Genomic DNA, 17,438 nt, shown 5'->3' on the forward strand with positions numbered 1-17,438 from the left:
GCATGTGGACGCTCCCCACTATTATCTGAAGCTCGGTCTCTATCATCCGTGCAGGAGAGCCTCGCTGCTGCTGAACACATGTCCCATGAAGCTTGCTGCTTTCTTGTTCAAATTGAAAGTTGGTTCTTTCCTCTCACCAACCCTCCTCCCCGAATACCAGCCATGACCCCTAAGCCTGCTGTATGCACTCATTCGTCTTCATGGAAACATAAAGACTGTGTTTTAGTCATGTCCTGGGAAAGTCATTTGGTCAATGTTTGTGAGTTGCTCATTTTAACACGACTACGTGTTTTCCAGATGTTGCTTCATTATGTGCTGAGTCAACAGGATTGTGTCTGCTTGTGTTCCAACAGAGCCACAGCTGTATGTGCGGTTTGACATCTGGGAGCAAGGCAACGTCAGCCCCTTGCAGCTGAGCGATAAGCTGCAGGGGGCGCTGCGCCACGCTCTCTGCGACGTCGTCATGGAGCTGAGAGTGCTGCCCAAGTCTCTGTGCGTGGCGGCGCTCTGCCCGGCGAGCACAGCTCAGAGAGAAGAGGCCAAAGGTGAGGTCATCACTTTGTTTGATCTACCTTCTGGTAAACTCAATCTCTCAGGTATGAACGGATGAGAATATGTTTGTCAAAGGTCATCTCACAAAACAGCTTTAAGTCCGGAGTTCATACGCGAATTATGACGAAGACAGACATGATGTAAACAAGACGTGCTTCCACTGAACCTGCCTGGCACTGAGACCTGACCCGGGGCACAGTCGGGAAAGAGAAAGAGAAATGTATTTATTGAAATGAAACAAAGCAGAAGCTCTGCTCACCGAAGTGACCCGAGTGTGACCTGGTGGACCTGTCGGCTGTAGTTCAAACGAGTTCAAACCGACTCAAAGGACAAACAGACGCATGCCACTCAACACATTTCATTTCTCTGACAATTGTATTCATACTTATTTGATACTTAAATCACAGATATCTCCAGCTGTCTGCAGTTCATTTGATTTCATGTATTATTTAATGGAACACTATCATTGAAGGCCCAGTTTCACTGAGGAAAGAGAATACAACTCGCTGTGTTGAGCTGCGTGATCATGGTGTGTGTTCTACATCGGTAAAACATCACATGTCTCTGAGATATAGCTGTGACTTGTTTGTGTCTTCAGGACTGGCGACTCCTCAGCCTGAGGTGAGAGAAGTGAAGGATGGCCCCAGGCAGCGCAGCGGCTCGCGGGTCTTTAAGAGCAGCCCCTCTCCCATCAACTTAACCCAGGCTGTAGGGAGCCCCCCCGTGACGGGGACCAGCACGCCCGAGTCCACCACGCCCACCAGCAAGAGCACCCGCCGCAGCTTCTGGGACATTCTGGTCAGTGCCTCCAGAGGCTGAAGGGTTCATCTGTGTGTAGCCTCATCACGGCTGCATCAGCGTTCATCACAATGCTCATGGGCATCGTACTGGGGCGTATAACTCTGTTCATATTAGATAGTTGGACTGCGATTGATGTTTTTGCATGAGCTGACTGTAATAATTAGCTGAAACCAGCTACCTGCTGATATTATTATCACCGCCACGAGGATCATGCCATCGTTTATGCATCTGAGTGATGCACACACACACTTACTGGACTGAGTGAGTGATGCACACACACTCTCACTGGACTGAGTGAGTGATGCACACACACACACTGGACTGAGTGAGTGATGCACACACACACTGGACTGAGTGAGTGATGCACACACACACACACTGGACTGAGTGAGTGATGCACACACACACACACTGGACTGAGTGAGTGATGCACACACACACACTGGACTGAGTGAGTGATGCACACACACTCTCACTGGACTGAGTGAGTGATGCACACACACACTCACTGGACTGAGTGAGTGATGCACACACACTCTCACTGGACTGAGTGAGTGATGCACACACACACTCACTGGACTGAGTGAGTGATGCACACACACACTCACTGGACTGAGTGAGTGATGCACACACACACTGGACTGAGTGAGTGATGCACACACACACACACTGGACTGAGTGAGTGATGCACACACACACACACACACACACACACACACACTGGACTGAGTGAGTGATGCACACACACACACTCACTGGACTGAGTGAGTGATGCACACACACACTCACTGGACTGAGTGAGTGATGCGCACACACTCACACTGGACTGAGTGAGTGATGCACACACACACTCACTGGACTGAGTGAGTGATGCGCACACACACTCACTGGACTGAGTGAGTGATGCGCACACACTCACACTGGACTGAGTGAGTGATGCACACTCACACTGGACTGAGTGAGTGATGCACACACACTCACTGGACTGAGTGAGTGATGCGCACACACACTCACTGGACTGAGTGAGTGATGCGCACACACACTCACTGGACTGAGTGAGTGATGCGCACACACTCACACTGGACTGAGTGAGTGATGCACACACACACTCACTGGACTGAGTGAGTGATGCGCACACACACTCACTGGACTGAGTGAGTGATGCGCACACACTCACACTGGACTGAGTGAGTGATGCACACTCACACTGGACTGAGTGAGTGATGCACACACACTCACTGGACTGAGTGAGTGATGCGCACACACACTCACTGGACTGAGTGAGTGATGCGCACACACACTCACTGGACTGAGTGAGTGATGCGCACACACACTCACTGGACTGAGTGAGTGATGCGCACACACTCACACTGGACTGAGTGAGTGATGCACACACACACTCACTGGACTGAGTGAGTGATGCACACACACACTCACTGGACTGAGTGAGTGATGCGCACACACACTCACTGGACTGAGTGAGTGATGCGCACACACACTCACTGGACTGAGTGAGTGATGCGCACACACACTCACTGGACTGAGTGAGTGATGCACACACACACTCACTGGACTGAGTGAGTGATGCGCACACACACTCACTGGACTGAGTGAGTGATGCGCACACACACTCACTGGACTGAGTGAGTGATGCGCACACACACTCACTGGACTGAGTGAGTGATGCGCACACACACTCACTGGACTGAGTGAGTGATGCGCACACACACTCACTGGACTGAGTGAGTGATGCGCACACACACTCACTGGACTGAGTGAGTGATGCGCACACACACTCACTGGACTGAGTGAGTGATGCGCACACACACTCACTGGACTGAGTGAGTGATGCGCACACACACTCACTGGACTGAGTGAGTGATGCACACACACACACACACACACACACACACTGGACTGAGTGAGTGATGCGCACACACACACACTGGACTGAGTGAGTGATGCACACACACACACACACACACACACACACTGGACTGAGTGAGTGATGCGCACACACACACACTGGACTGAGTGAGTGATGCACACACACACACACACTGGACTGAGTGAGTGATGCGCACACACACACACTGGACTGAGTGAGTGATGCGCACACACACACACACACACACACTGGACTGAGTGAGTGATGCACACACACACTCACTGGACTGAGTGAGTGATGCACACACACACACACACACACACACACACACACACACTGGACTGAGTGAGTGATGCACACACACACACACACACTCACTGGACTGAGTGAGTGATGCACACACACACACACACACTGGACTGAGTGAGTGATGCGCACACACACACACACACACACACTGGACTGAGTGAGTGATGCACACACACACACACACACACACACACTGGACTGAGTGAGTGATGCACACACACACACACACACACACACTGGACTGAGTGAGTGATGCACACACACACTCACTAGACTGAGTGAGTGATGCGCACACACACACACACACACTGGACTGAGTGAGTGATGCACACACACACACACTGGACTGAGTGAGTGATGCACACACACACTCACTGGACTGAGTGAGTGATGCACACACACACACTGGACTGAGTGAGTGATGCACACACACACACACACACTGGACTGAGTGAGTGATGCACACACACACACACACACACACTGGACTGAGTGAGTGATGCGCGCACACACACACTGGACTGAGTGAGTGATGCGCACACACACACACTGGACTGAGTGAGTGATGCACACACACTCACTGGACTGAGTGAGTGATGCACACATACACACACACACACACACACACTGGACTGAGTGAGTGATGCACACACACTCACTGGACTGAGTGAGTGATGCACACATACACACACACACACACTGGACTGAGTGAGTGATGCGCACACACACACACTGGACTGAGTGAGTGATGCACGCACACACACACACACTGGACTGAGTGAGTGATGCGCACACACACACACTGGACTGAGTGAGTGATGCACACACACACACACACACACTGGACTGAGTGAGTGATGCACACACACACACACACACACTGGACTGAGTGAGTGATGCGCACACACACACACTGGACTGAGTGAGTGATGCGCACACACACACACTGGACTGAGTGAGTGATGCGCACACACACACACTGGACTGAGTGAGTGATGCGCACACACACACACTGGACTGAGTGAGTGATGCACACACACTCACTGGACTGAGTGAGTGATGCACACACACTCACTGGACTGAGTGAGTGATGCACACACACTCACTGGACTGAGTGAGTGATGCACACACACACACACTGGACTGAGTGAGTGATGCGCACACACACACACTGGACTGAGTGAGTGATGCGCACACACACACACTGGACTGAGTGAGTGATGCACACACACACACACACTGGACTGAGTGAGTGATGCACACACACACACACACACACACTGGACTGAGTGAGTGATGCACACACACACACACACACACACTGGACTGAGTGAGTGATGCACACACACACACACACACACACTGGACTGAGTGAGTGATGCACACACACACACACACACTGGACTGAGTGAGTGATGCACACACACACACACTGGACTGAGTGAGTGATGCGCACACACACACACACTGGACTGAGTGAGTGATGCGCACACACACTCACTAGACTGAGTGAGTGATGCACACACACACACACACTGGACTGAGTGAGTGATGCACACACTCACTAGACTGAGTGAGTGATGCACACATACACTGGACTGAGTGAGTGATGCGCACACACACACACACACACTGGACTGAGTGAGTGATGCACACACACACTCACTGGACTGAGTGAGTGATGCGCACACACACACACTGGACTGAGTGAGTGATGCACACACACACACACACACACACACTGGACAAACACGTTGGTTTGCCGAACGGCTCATAGAAGTAATTCAAAGATGTGGCAGCAGAGGGACACCCAATAACTACATGGTGTCCGGAGCTCAGAGCAGTAATCGAGCACTGTGTTCATTGATGTGAATGCGTCTGTGATTGTTACGTTGGGTGTCCGTGCCTCACACGTGTTCCTTTTCTACCCTCGCAGAGTAAGCCGGATCCCTCGGAGCTTGGGAGCCCAAAGACAACTGATGACATAGTGCAGGAGAAAGGAGAGGAGGGCCGAGCAGCACGACGGAGACACAAGACGGAGAGCGTGAAGCAGCAGTGGAGCCAGGAGAAAGCCATGGCTGTGGAGCTGGAGCAGGCCCAGAGGTGGGCTTAACGCCACTGCATTCAACGACTAAAACCCCAGACACTTGTACAAATGATTTCTAAATGTAATAGCTTCAATTTTTGAAAGATAATAGAGGTCTTTCCTTCTTTTGACCTCCACGTTTCTGAGTGGGCGGGGCAGTGTGCATGTTTAACAGTCACACTCCAGTGACCCGACAGACGGACACATTTAGAGATTAGCTGCTGAGCAGAGCGGAGCATTCAGCAGCTGAACAGACAGATGTTTCCCTCAGACGGTGGAGGAGACCAAAAGCAGAGCTAAATATTGAGATGACACTCATCACTTGGACACAATTGTATGAGTCAAAAAAGTGCTACAGCTAATGAGCTAATTGATTTGATTTGTTTTGTTCTACACATGAAGTTTAGAAGATGTGTTGCTTTATTGTACGTCTTTTAAACATCTGGCGAGGGACAACAGACAGGAGGATGCAGGATAACTCTGGCTCATACATGTAGCAGAACACATTGTCATGTGAACACTTGCACGATGTTATGTAGAGCCCTACTAGTACAGCACAATGGGTAAGCAGAGTTTCAGCATGAATTTCCTCTAGAGCAGCATCCTAAAATTGATTTGTGAAAGCCAAAAGTCTCAGCAGCTGTCGTTGCAAACGATGAAGAAGCCTTAAAGCGAGTAGAGCTCCACTCCCTGATGCAGTGTGTGTGTTTGTGGCTGTGTAGGAGGCAGGTGTCTCAGCTGGAGGAGGGAGACGTGGGCACTCTGCACCCCGTCTACCAGCTCACCTGTCAGCCCTGGATCACTTTCATGGCTGGACTTGGTAGGTCTTATTTAAATCTCTTATTTTCTAACAGCATCTTCTGACAATGAGAGGTTCTGTATTCACTCTCTCTTGCTCTCTCTCTGTCTGTCTCTCGCTCTCTCTCTCTCGCTATGTCTGTCTCTCGCTCTCTCTCTGTCTGTCTGTCTCTCGCTCTCTGTCTGTCTCTGTCTGTCTCTCTCTCTCTCTCTCGCTATGTCTGTCTCTCGCTCTCTCTCTGTCTCTCTCGCTCTCTCTCTCGCTATGTCTGTCTCTCGCTCTCTCTCTGTCTGTCTCTCTCTCTGTCTCTCGCTCTCTCTCGCTATGTCTGTCTCGCTCTCTCTCGCTATGTCTGTCTCTCGCTCTCTCTGTCTCTCTCTCTCTCTGTCTCTCGCTCTCGCTCTCTCGCTATGTCTGTCTCTCGCTCTCTCTCTGTCTCTCTCTCTGTCTGTCGCTCTCGCTATGTCTGTCTCTCGCTCTCTCTCTGTCTCTCTCTCTGTCTGTCGCTCTCGCTCTGTCTCTCTCTCGCTCTCGCTCTGTCTCTCTCTCGCTCTCTCTCTGTCTCTGTCTGTCTCTCTCTCGCTCTCTCTCTCTCGCTGTCTCTCTCGCTCTCTCTCTGTCTCTCTCGCTCTCTCTCTGTCTGTCTCTCTCGCTCTCTCTCTGTCTGTCTCTCTCGATCTCTCTCTCTCGCTCTGTCTGTCTGTCTCTCTCTCGCTCTCTCTCTCTCGCTGTCTCTCTCGCTCTCTCTCGCTCGCTCTCGCTCTCTCTCTCTCGCTGTCTGTCTCTCTCGCTCTCTCTCTCGCTCTCGCTCTCTCTCTCTCTCGCTGTCTCTCTCTTGCTCTCTCTCTCGCTGTCTCTCTCTCTCGCTGTCTCTCTCTCTCGCTGTCTCTCTCTCTCGCTCTCTCTCTCTCTCGCTGTCTCTCTCTCTCTCTCGCTGTCTCTCTCTCTCTCTCGCTGTCTCTCTCTCTCTCTCGCTGTCTCTCTCTCTCTCCCTCGCGCTCTCTCTCTCTTGCCCTCTCTCCCGCTCTCTCTCGCTCTCTCTCCCTCTCTCTTGCCCTCTCTCTCGCTCTCTCTCTCGCTCTTGCGCTCTCTCTCTCTCTCGCTCTCTCTCTCTCGCTCTCTCGCTCGCTCTCTCTCTCTCTCTCGCGCGCTCTCACTCTCTCTCGCGCTCTCACTCTCTCTCTCGCTCTCTCTCTCTCTCGCTGTCTCTCTCTCTCTCTCTCTCTCGCTGTCTCTCTCTCTCTCCCTCTCTCTCTCTCGCTCTCTCTCTCTCCCTCTCGCTCTCTCTCTCGCTCTCTCTCCCTCTCTCTTGCCCTCTCTCTCGCTCTTGCGCTCTCTCTCGCTCTCTCTCGCCCTCTCGCTCTCTCTCTCTCTCTCTCTCTCTCTCTCTCTCTCTCTCTCTCGCTCTCTCTCTCTCTCTCGGCTGCTGGATACAGGCTGCCCCTCCATTCAGCAGTGCACAGCTGAAATGGCTTCTCACTTCCTGCTGCCGTCCATCTTGGCAGAGATCGTGAGTTTGGTCAGTTCTCTGGCCAGCGACACCGCAGTGAAGGCCTTTGAAAAGACGAGGTGAGACGTTTGCGCTGGGTCTGAAGGTAGTGTGGTGGAGGACTTGCAAAGCTATTGCTAATGACATTTATCTTTGCAATTAACACTTGAAATGATGAAGGCACTTGCAAATGACAATGTGGTGCAAAATGAACCAAAAGTCTGACAATGAGGAAGATCTTGGCTGGATTCTGAGAATATACAGTATATGAAACCACGTCTAAATCAATGCTCGGTCGCTCTTCATAGTTACACTTCAACTCAACGTCCAACTGCTTTCAGTGCTTCCTTGTCAAATGGCATTTGTCAAGAAGAGTTGAGCCCACAGAGCTGCCTCGAAAACATGCATACACGATCAGGGGAAGGTCAGGATATAAAAAGCATAAAGCATATACTCAGAAATCAATAGTTAAAGTGTAATCGAAAGATAAAGTGTATGATCATTATATAACAAAATGTTTAATCAATATGTAACGAATGTTTAATACATAGAGTGATTTAACAAATGTAAACCTGATAATAAGTGTTTAAGTGTATCTGAGTATAGTGCAGTCTGAGTGTAGAAAGTACGGAGAAAGAGGAAGTAAGCAGGGTGTTGGCTTCAAGGGATGGGGAAATAATGATGGTTGAGAAGAAAAGACACAAAGCACAATAATGATGAAGGATGAGATCAATAATCATTTTATAAGCAAATGTGTACTAACCAAACCGATTTAACAAATGTAAAAACTGATTAACAAATGTTCTGTGTGACCGGAGCTGCGATGTAAGAAAAGTGCTTGTCAGGATGACTTGCAGAAATTAGGAGAAGACTGTTGCAAGAGATGAGTCAGAGGCAGGAAGCCTGGACTTATATGGACATGTTCGAACCCAACATCCTTTCCAGAGGGTGGGGGGGATGAGAGCATGTATTGAGCAGGAGGGGGGCTAACAGCCCAAATGATGAATAAAAGAAGTGGTTTGCTTGCTGCAAGCTGGGATTTCAACACGCGTGCTGTCCAAATGCACCAGATGAGAAGATACTGAAGCCTGCAGCTGATGTATTGAGGGCTTCGTCTCTGTTCACGGAAAAGAGACCTCTGTTCGTGGACAAGAAGATTTAAAGACGGAGGTTTTCCTCTCCCCACTGCTCGACTCTTAAACATCTGGACAACAGAGAAGATGCAGCAGCCCGAGAAAGACTTTGTACTGAGTTTTGTGGACTGTTGGACGAACTCCGTTGCAGAGCAGGAGGACCGAGGGTCCGGCCGGACCTTCGCTCCTAACAACTCCAAAAGAACTTTTTCATCGCACCATTGAAAATCCAGCTCCAACCGAGCCGTCTCGGCAACTAAAACTAATGAGTATAATCAGAGAAGAAAAATAAATTAACGAATCAAGTGTAGTGACATTTTATGTGAGCTGTAGCTTTAACCCTTGCAAACTAACCAAATATAACCTGCAATAAATATCTAATCTGCATTTAAAGTAAATTTCTCAAGTGCATTCATTTGCTCAAGTAGTAAAAAGTTCCTCGTGACAGTAAAAAGTTAAAGCTATTGTATGTCTAACAACTGAGTTCTGAAAGGTTATCCTAGTGACAGAATCCACTTAACAATCCCTTACGGTTTTAGCAAGAATTAATCCTAGCCGTTAAAACCTAACCTGGCATTTACCAAGAGCGCGGATCCATAAGAGGGAAGCTGCCATAACCGACGCGACTGGTAGGAGCGCCCGGGGTCAGGGTGGCCCCTCGACCGAGTGCACTCAGACCGGAGGAAGCAGGGTAGACGTCGGGAGTAACGGCAGTTAGAAGAGCCAGGCGAGTTCCCTCGCAAGAACACCAGCTCGACAATCTTTTAATAGAGAGCTGAGTCAGTAAGTAGCCCCGTATCGGGCCAGAAGTACCCAGGATCTAACATGTGGCGCCCATAACGTGGGGCTCGACGGAAAAGGAGTACGTTGAGTCCAAAAGAAGAACCCCGGCAGCCAAGAGAGGCTGTCGTTCGTGTACGAAAAGACCTGAGGTGAGGCGTTGTGGTAGAAAGTAAAGCTGCCCAAGCCTCGAAGAAGTCCGATGGCGAGACATCCACGCATCGAAGCTGTGTGTGGTATTTACAAGCCAGCACAGGAGAAGCCGCAGGCGACGGGGAGCATCGACCAGACTCGCCCGACCTGTAGAGGGGCCAGAGCCTGATCCCATCCCTTCCTCAACGCGCGACGAGAGGCTTTGGGAGGAAGGCGACTCGAGACAACAAAGACAAAGACAAAGTCCAAGATGCAAGTGCAGCAGAACGGACCAGATGTTCCAGGGACCGGCCGGCAGACGGAGGCGACCCAGCGGGACGAGCCAGCGGCCCAGATGAAGGAATCGCCACCGGACGGCAGAGAGGACCCGATGGCGACGAAGGCAGCCCGCAGACGACGACGACTCAGCAGGACGTGCCAGCGACATCGACCCAGGACCCGGCAGCAGACGGCAGCGCGGACCAGGAGGAGGACGGCGCTGGAGCTCGAAGTGGTGCACCAGAGGGCCCACACGCAAGAAGAAATTCACTGGCAAGGAAACGAAGAAGTGGATCGTTTCGTCCAGATGACACAAATTGTCTTTGTTGGGATCGAGAAGTGGGAAGAATTGCCCAAAGGAAGGGTAGTCCCAGAAGAGAGCGTGGAGGAGGTGGTGCATGCAGTGCATGGCGCACTAGGATATGCAGGCACCGTTCCAACGCAAAGGGAACTGGAAAAGCAGCGACTCTGGATTCCTGAAAAAGAAGTCCGCAGAATCCTAAAAAAACTGTGAGTTGTGTGGTCGATACAACGCAGGAAGGAGAGGACAAAGGGAGGGGAGGACTCACCATTAAGAAAAGAGGAATCCAAGGAGTGGGGCAGCTGAAGCCGGTTCCGCATTAGGAGAAAACCAGGAACTCAAGAATGGCCACCAACATACAAGATTTACCACCCTACGTCAGAGTGGCCAGTGTCAAAGGGGTGGTTAACATGAGAAGGAGTACTACGGGGCTCTGGGCAGGAAGAGCCCTGAGGAAGTTGGGTTATGCAAGAAGTGATTTCTCTCCGGAGAAAAAAGAAGTGTTGCAATGGAGAGAAATTAAGAATGACTGTGTGGTCTGCCTGCTGCCGACCACCCTAGCCGTTGCATGGCAGGGACCCGGAGACCAGAAACCACTCCGGGTCACAGGAAAAAGAAAAGAGTTTAACCGCATGCGCCATAAACCGGTGAAGGTTATGGATGCATGCATATGCGGTACATGCCGTGTGGAGAAGTTAACAAGGTTAACCTTCATCACCTAGTGGTGATCGACAGCTGGGAGCAGGCATCAGGACCGTCTTCACCAGAGGACGACGTGCTCGTCATCACTGCCCTGGCCGACGAAAGCTTCCTGTGAGATTCCTACTAGCTAAGGCGAGGCAGCCTGTGACCTCAAGAAGGGGATGTCAAGAAGAGTTGAGCCCACAGAGCTGCCTCGAAAACATGCATACACGATCAGGGGAAGGTCAGGATATAAAAAGCATAAAGCATATACTCAGAAATCAATAGTTAAAGTGTAATCGAAAGATAAAGTGTATGATCATTATATAACAAAATGTTTAATCAATATGTAACGAATGTTTAATACATAGAGTGATTTAACAAATGTAAACCTGATAATAAGTGTTTAAGTGTATCTGAGTATAGTGCAGTCTGAGTGTAGAAAGTACGGAGAAAGAGGAAGTAAGCAGGGTGTTGGCTTCAAGGGATGGGGAAATAATGATGGTTGAGAAGAAAAGACACAAAGCACAATAATGATGAAGGATGAGATCAATAATCATTTTATAAGCAAATGTGTACTAACCAAACCGATTTAACAAATGTAAAAACTGATTAACAAATGTTCTGTGTGACCGGAGCTGCGATGTAAGAAAAGTGCTTGTCAGGATGACTTGCAGAAATTAGGAGAAGACTGTTGCAAGAGATGAGTCAGAGGCAGGAAGCCTGGACTTATATGGACATGTTCGAACCCAACATCCTTTCCAGAGGGTGGGGGGGATGAGAGCATGTATTGAGCAGGAGGGGGGCTAACAGCCCAAATGATGAATAAAAGAAGTGGTTTGCTTGCTGCAAGCTGGGATTTCAACACGCGTGCTGTCCAAATGCACCAGATGAGAAGATACTGAAGCCTGCAGCTGATGTATTGAGGGCTTCGTCTCTGTTCACGGAAAAGAGACCTCTGTTCGTGGACAAGAAGATTTAAAGACGGAGGTTTTCCTCTCCCCACTGCTCGACTCTTAAACATCTGGACAACAGAGAAGATGCAGCAGCCCGAGAAAGACTTTGTACTGAGTTTTGTGGACTGTTGGACGAACTCCGTTGCAGAGCAGGAGGACCGAGGGTCCGGCCGGACCTTCGCTCCTAACAACTCCAAAAGAACTTTTTCATCGCACCATTGAAAATCCAGCTCCAACCGAGCCGTCTCGGCAACTAAAACTAATGAGTATAATCAGAGAAGAAAAATAAATTAACGAATCAAGTGTAGTGACATTTTATGTGAGCTGTAGCTTTAACCCTTGCAAACTAACCAAATATAACCTGCAATAAATATCTAATCTGCATTTAAAGTAAATTTCTCAAGTGCATTCATTTGCTCAAGTAGTAAAAAGTTCCTCGTGACAGTAAAAAGTTAAAGCTATTGTATGTCTAACAACTGAGTTCTGAAAGGTTATCCTAGTGACAGAATCCACTTAACAATCCCTTACGGTTTTAGCAAGAATTAATCCTAGCCGTTAAAACCTAACCTGGCATTTACCAAGAGCGCGGATCCATAAGAGGGAAGCTGCCATAACCGACGCGACTGGTAGGAGCGCCCGGGGTCAGGGTGGCCCCTCGACCGAGTGCACTCAGACCGGAGGAAGCAGGGTAGACGTCGGGAGTAACGGCAGTTAGAAGAGCCAGGCGAGTTCCCTCGCAAGAACACCAGCTCGACAATCTTTTAATAGAGAGCTGAGTCAGTAAGTAGCCCCGTATCGGGCCAGAAGTACCCAGGATCTAACACATTACATCTTCTTTGGTGTCATCTTGGAATACAGACGTCCTCATGTTGTTTTTTCCGCAACCAATGAACAGAGGTGACCATGTTTGGAATGTTGAGGAGTGACGTAGAGACATCGTGTACGTCTCAGGTAGCGGCATAATATATGGACCATAATGTACTAAATGAACATCATGCTGTATTGAAGAAGACTTGAAACTAGAGATTAAGACATAAACTCATGTTTACAATGTTTACTGAGGGAATAAATCAAGAGAGAAGTAGAGTCATTTTCTATAGACTTCTATACAACCAGAGGAGTCGCCCCCTGGTGGACACTAGAGAGAATGCAGGTGTAAGGCACTACCTCATTGGCTTCACTCTGCAGAACTGAAGGTTGCCGGCTGGTTTGAATGCAAACAATTAAGCTATCGACAGGGTTTCAGCCATTTCAAGATCTTTTATTTTTTCAGAATTCTTTTTGTTTTGTTACTGTGGTGCCTAAATGCATAAAACGCCTTCTGGAAATATTTGTCTTCTCATAAATAAGCTGAGTGTATTGTCATGTCTGGAGAAGATGTCAGACTTTAAGGTTCCCGTCTGTATTTTTAATTTTTTATCACAAGAAAGGGAAGCGTCCAGCAGCACTATAGCTTCACGGTGACTCATCTCAAATGCACACATGGGAGCAGATTTTATTTCTGTTCGTATCAGTCCCACAGACCGGATGATGACTTGGGATCACATGTTTACTGTGCCATCTTTTGGCATCATTATCTAACTCCTTGAAGATGACAATGTGAGTTCAATGTGACTCCATTTGCCTGCCAGAAAGACGAAGGCAAGCGACAGTTTGGATTGCATGAAGATTTGTGGATGAGCACACAGATGGTGCTGAGACGCAAAGGGTCTTATGGCTGGTTGTTGTAAGTAGTTCCTCCACCTTGTTCTCACAAGTGGTTGCCTGGTGGGAAGCCAGTGAGGGACCACGTCCTTATAGCTGCTCTAGTGCCTCCTGCTGGTTGTTTTAGGTTGGGCCAGTCCTCCACAGTGCACAACAGAGGGGAAGAAAACATTCCACATCAGGAGACACCGGAGCGTAGTCACCCGTCTCTTCATCCTGACACAGATGAGTCATTTACGTTTCAATAATGTCTGTCTCTGTTTCCTTTAGCTGCTCCGCATCTGGAGACATATTTGTTCCGTTCACTCTTGCCCACAACCTCAGCCAGCCTCCAGATGCCACGAGGAGCTTCATTCTCGTAGGACGCAACTTCCATCAGTGGCACTGCAGCACAGAGCAAGGTGAGTGGCTTTACAAGCAGGGTTTCATGAAACCTCGCGTGCTAAGCCCAACCAACCGAATGGAGGAGCGGCCGATCATGCAGGTCCTGGAAATGTAAATGGGCATTTGAAGCGTAACGATAGCATTGGGTATCTCAGCACAGAAGCAGCTGGACGATGTAATGGCAGCAGAAGTAGCACGGACTCCCCGGAGTTCCTTCAGAATGTTTGTTACCGCTGGTACCCCTCTCAGGTGCAAAGGGTTAGTGTGGAGTTTTTGAAGTGGTGTTGTGTGAGGTCTTCATCCATAGTCAGTGTATTACGTACTATAGATGGCAGTCAGCACTCTCCCAATTTGAAGAAACAGGCAGGAGAACCAGCATGGGACCAAAGCAATAGTGCTGTGGACAGGGGCAGCAGCAACGCCTGTTAGACACCATCAAAACAAAATCAATCCCTTTAAAACATCTTCACCTCTTTACCTGCTGCCAAACGAGCCTCTCCAACGGGGAACCGAAGCCGTTATCTACGCGCTTTACAAAGCCGCAACACTCCGTTGACAAAAGCAGTAATTCTACCTCGCAGAACAGATGAGTTGCTGGTGCAGCGCCGCCTCAATCAGTGGTTAGTGTGTTTGTCTTCTTGTGACTTTCTCCTTTTAAACGGTCAGTTCTGATTCCCCAAAGTCCCGCTGTAACACTGAGCGATGAACCAATGTAGAACAGGAACCCATCTGTTGTGTGAGGTCAAGCCAATGTTTCTGGAACTGATGATGGATCTAATGGCATCACACTTCATGCAATGGAATTACTCTAATAGTCATGAACAGAAAGGACAACAATCTGCAGTTCCTTCAGGCGATAGTAGTTTAACATTGACAGGTGACATCCAGGGAAGCTGGTTTTGATGAATGTTGATATCAGTGTGAAGACTTGAATCACCGACCCGCAGCACGTCGCTAACACCTGTTCTCACCACATCTGTATCAGAGGAAGAGGTCTGAGCATGACTGTTCCGTGTTCAAGCTTTCCTCATGCTCTCCTCGCTGCTGCTCTTTGTTTCTGTCTCCACGTCCATGCCACAAGCTGCCTAACACCTCTGTGTTATTTGTGCTTGTGTCTGCTTCACCCTGTGTGTTTCACTGTGCTTCACTGTGTTTCACTGTGCTTCACTGTGCTTCACTGTGCTTCACTGCGCTTCACTGTGCTGCACTGTGTTTCACTGTGCTTCACTGTGTTTCACTGTGCTTCACTGTGTTTCACTGTGCTTCACTGTGTTTCACTGTGCTTCACTGTGCTTCACTGTGCTTCACTGCGCTTCACTGTGCTGCACTGTGTTTCACTGTGCTTCACTGTGTTTCACTGTGCTTCACTGTGTTTCACTGTGCTGCACTGTGTTTCACTGCGCTTCACTGTGCTTCACTGCGCTTCACTGTGCTGCACTGTGTTTCACTGTGCTTCACTGTGTTTCACTGTGCTGCACTGTGTTTCACTGCGCTTCACTGCGCTTCACTGCGTTTCACTGTGTTTTACTGTGCTTCACTGTGTGTTTCACTGTGTTTTACTGTGCTTCACTGTGTGTTTCACTGTGTTTCACTGTGTGTTTCACTGTGTGTTTCACTGTGCTTCACTGTGTGTTTCACTGTGTGTTTCACTGTGTGTTTCACTGTGTGTTTCACTGTGTGTTTCACTGTGCGTTTCACTGTGTTTCACTGTGTGCTTCACTGTGTGCTTCACTGTGTGCTTCACTGTGTGCTTCACTGTGTGTTTCACTGTGTGTTTCACTGTGTGTTTCACTGTGCGTTTCACTGTGCTTCACTGTGTGTTTCACTGTGCGTTTCACTGTGCGTTTCACTGTGCTTCACTGTGTGTTTCACTGTGTGTTTCACTGTGTGTTTCACTGTGTGTTTCACCGTGTGTTTCACCGTGTTTTTCACCGTGTGTTTCACCGTGTGTTTCACCGTGTGTTTCACCGTGTGTTTCACCGTGTGTTTCACCGTGTGTTTCACCGTGTGTTTCACCGTGTGTTTCACCGTGTGTTTCACCGTGTGTTTCACCGTGTGTTTCACCGTGTGTTTCACCGTGTGTTTCACCGTGTGTTTCACCGTGTGTTTCACTGTGCTTCACTGTGTGTTTCACCGTGTGTTTCACCGTGTGTTTCACCGTGTGTTTCACCGTGTGTTTCACCGTGTGTTTCACCGTGTGTTTCACCGTGTGTTTCACCGTGTGTTTCACTGTGCTTCACCGTGTGTTTCACCGTGTGTTTCACCGTGTGTTTCACTGTGCTTCACTGTGTTTCACTGTGTGCTTCACTGTGTGCTTCACTGTGTGTTTCACTGTGTGTTTCACTGTGTGTTTCACTGTGTTTCACTGTGTGTTTCACTGTGTGTTTCACTGTGCTTCACTGTGTGTTTCACTGTGTGTTTCACTGTCCATGCCGCCGTCTGTTTGTGCCGTCTCTGTCTGTCTACAGGAGACAGCTCAGAGGAGGAAAGCACCCCAGGGCTAAATAGGTTCACACGTAAGTTCACCTCTCAGCTCGACACATTGACGCTGATGGGATGTTTGAAGTTGCTGTTCTTTAGATAGAAATGTGGTGTTTAATATATAGTTTGGTATTTTCTTTGTCAAATATATGTATTCAAACAACGCGGTGTGAAAGTTGACAAAGGGACGAGTAGCTAAAGTAAGTCTTTAGATACGGCCTGTTGTTCTTGAGTCCACACACTGTGTTTGACATTGTAGTGCAGTCTTAGTGCTGTTCTGATACAGTGATGAATAGCCCCAGAAGTGTGAACAGCTCAGTAGAAAACCAGATGCACGAGTCGGAGACGAGCTGGGTCCTTCAGGCAGAACTAAGGCTGGAAAGTCGAGGCCTGTCTGGCAGGGAATGAGTGGAAATGGGCTGGAATATATAGTGCAGGGTGGCTGGATCTGAAATGACAGGAGAGTCAGGAACACGAATCAATCTTCTAAAGGTTCAAGTCGTACCTGACCCATCTCTGGTGATGACATTACCTCATTGGTTCTTTCTAGTACAATATAATAGCGCCGACATATTTACAGACTGGAACCATAAGAACATTCCAGAAGAAACACTGAGCTGTTTGTTCCAATACGTCAGGCCTTCACTCGTTTGTCAGCCAACCCTGGGAGACCTCAGAGGATT

The 17,438-nt window shown here is 48.9% G+C and overlaps 1 protein-coding gene across 1 annotated transcript in view; it reads left to right on the plus strand.

The window, feature by feature from the left end:
• szt2 (SZT2 subunit of KICSTOR complex) overlaps positions 1–17,438 on the plus strand; it is a 151,593-nt gene that overhangs the window by 71,550 nt on the left and 62,605 nt on the right. Inside the window, exons 52-57 of the mRNA XM_079267210.1 lie at positions 354–545; positions 1,151–1,350; positions 5,487–5,653; positions 6,359–6,456; positions 7,872–8,004; positions 14,161–14,291. Coding sequence (XP_079123336.1) covers positions 354–545; positions 1,151–1,350; positions 5,487–5,653; positions 6,359–6,456; positions 7,872–8,004; positions 14,161–14,291 — 921 coding nt within the window. The remainder of the gene's footprint in view (positions 1–353; positions 546–1,150; positions 1,351–5,486; positions 5,654–6,358; positions 6,457–7,871; positions 8,005–14,160; positions 14,292–17,438) is intronic.

This window comes from Melanostigma gelatinosum, assembly GCF_949748355.1.
Source record: "Melanostigma gelatinosum genome assembly, chromosome: 4".
NCBI classification, from domain to species: domain Eukaryota; kingdom Metazoa; phylum Chordata; class Actinopteri; order Perciformes; family Zoarcidae; genus Melanostigma; species Melanostigma gelatinosum.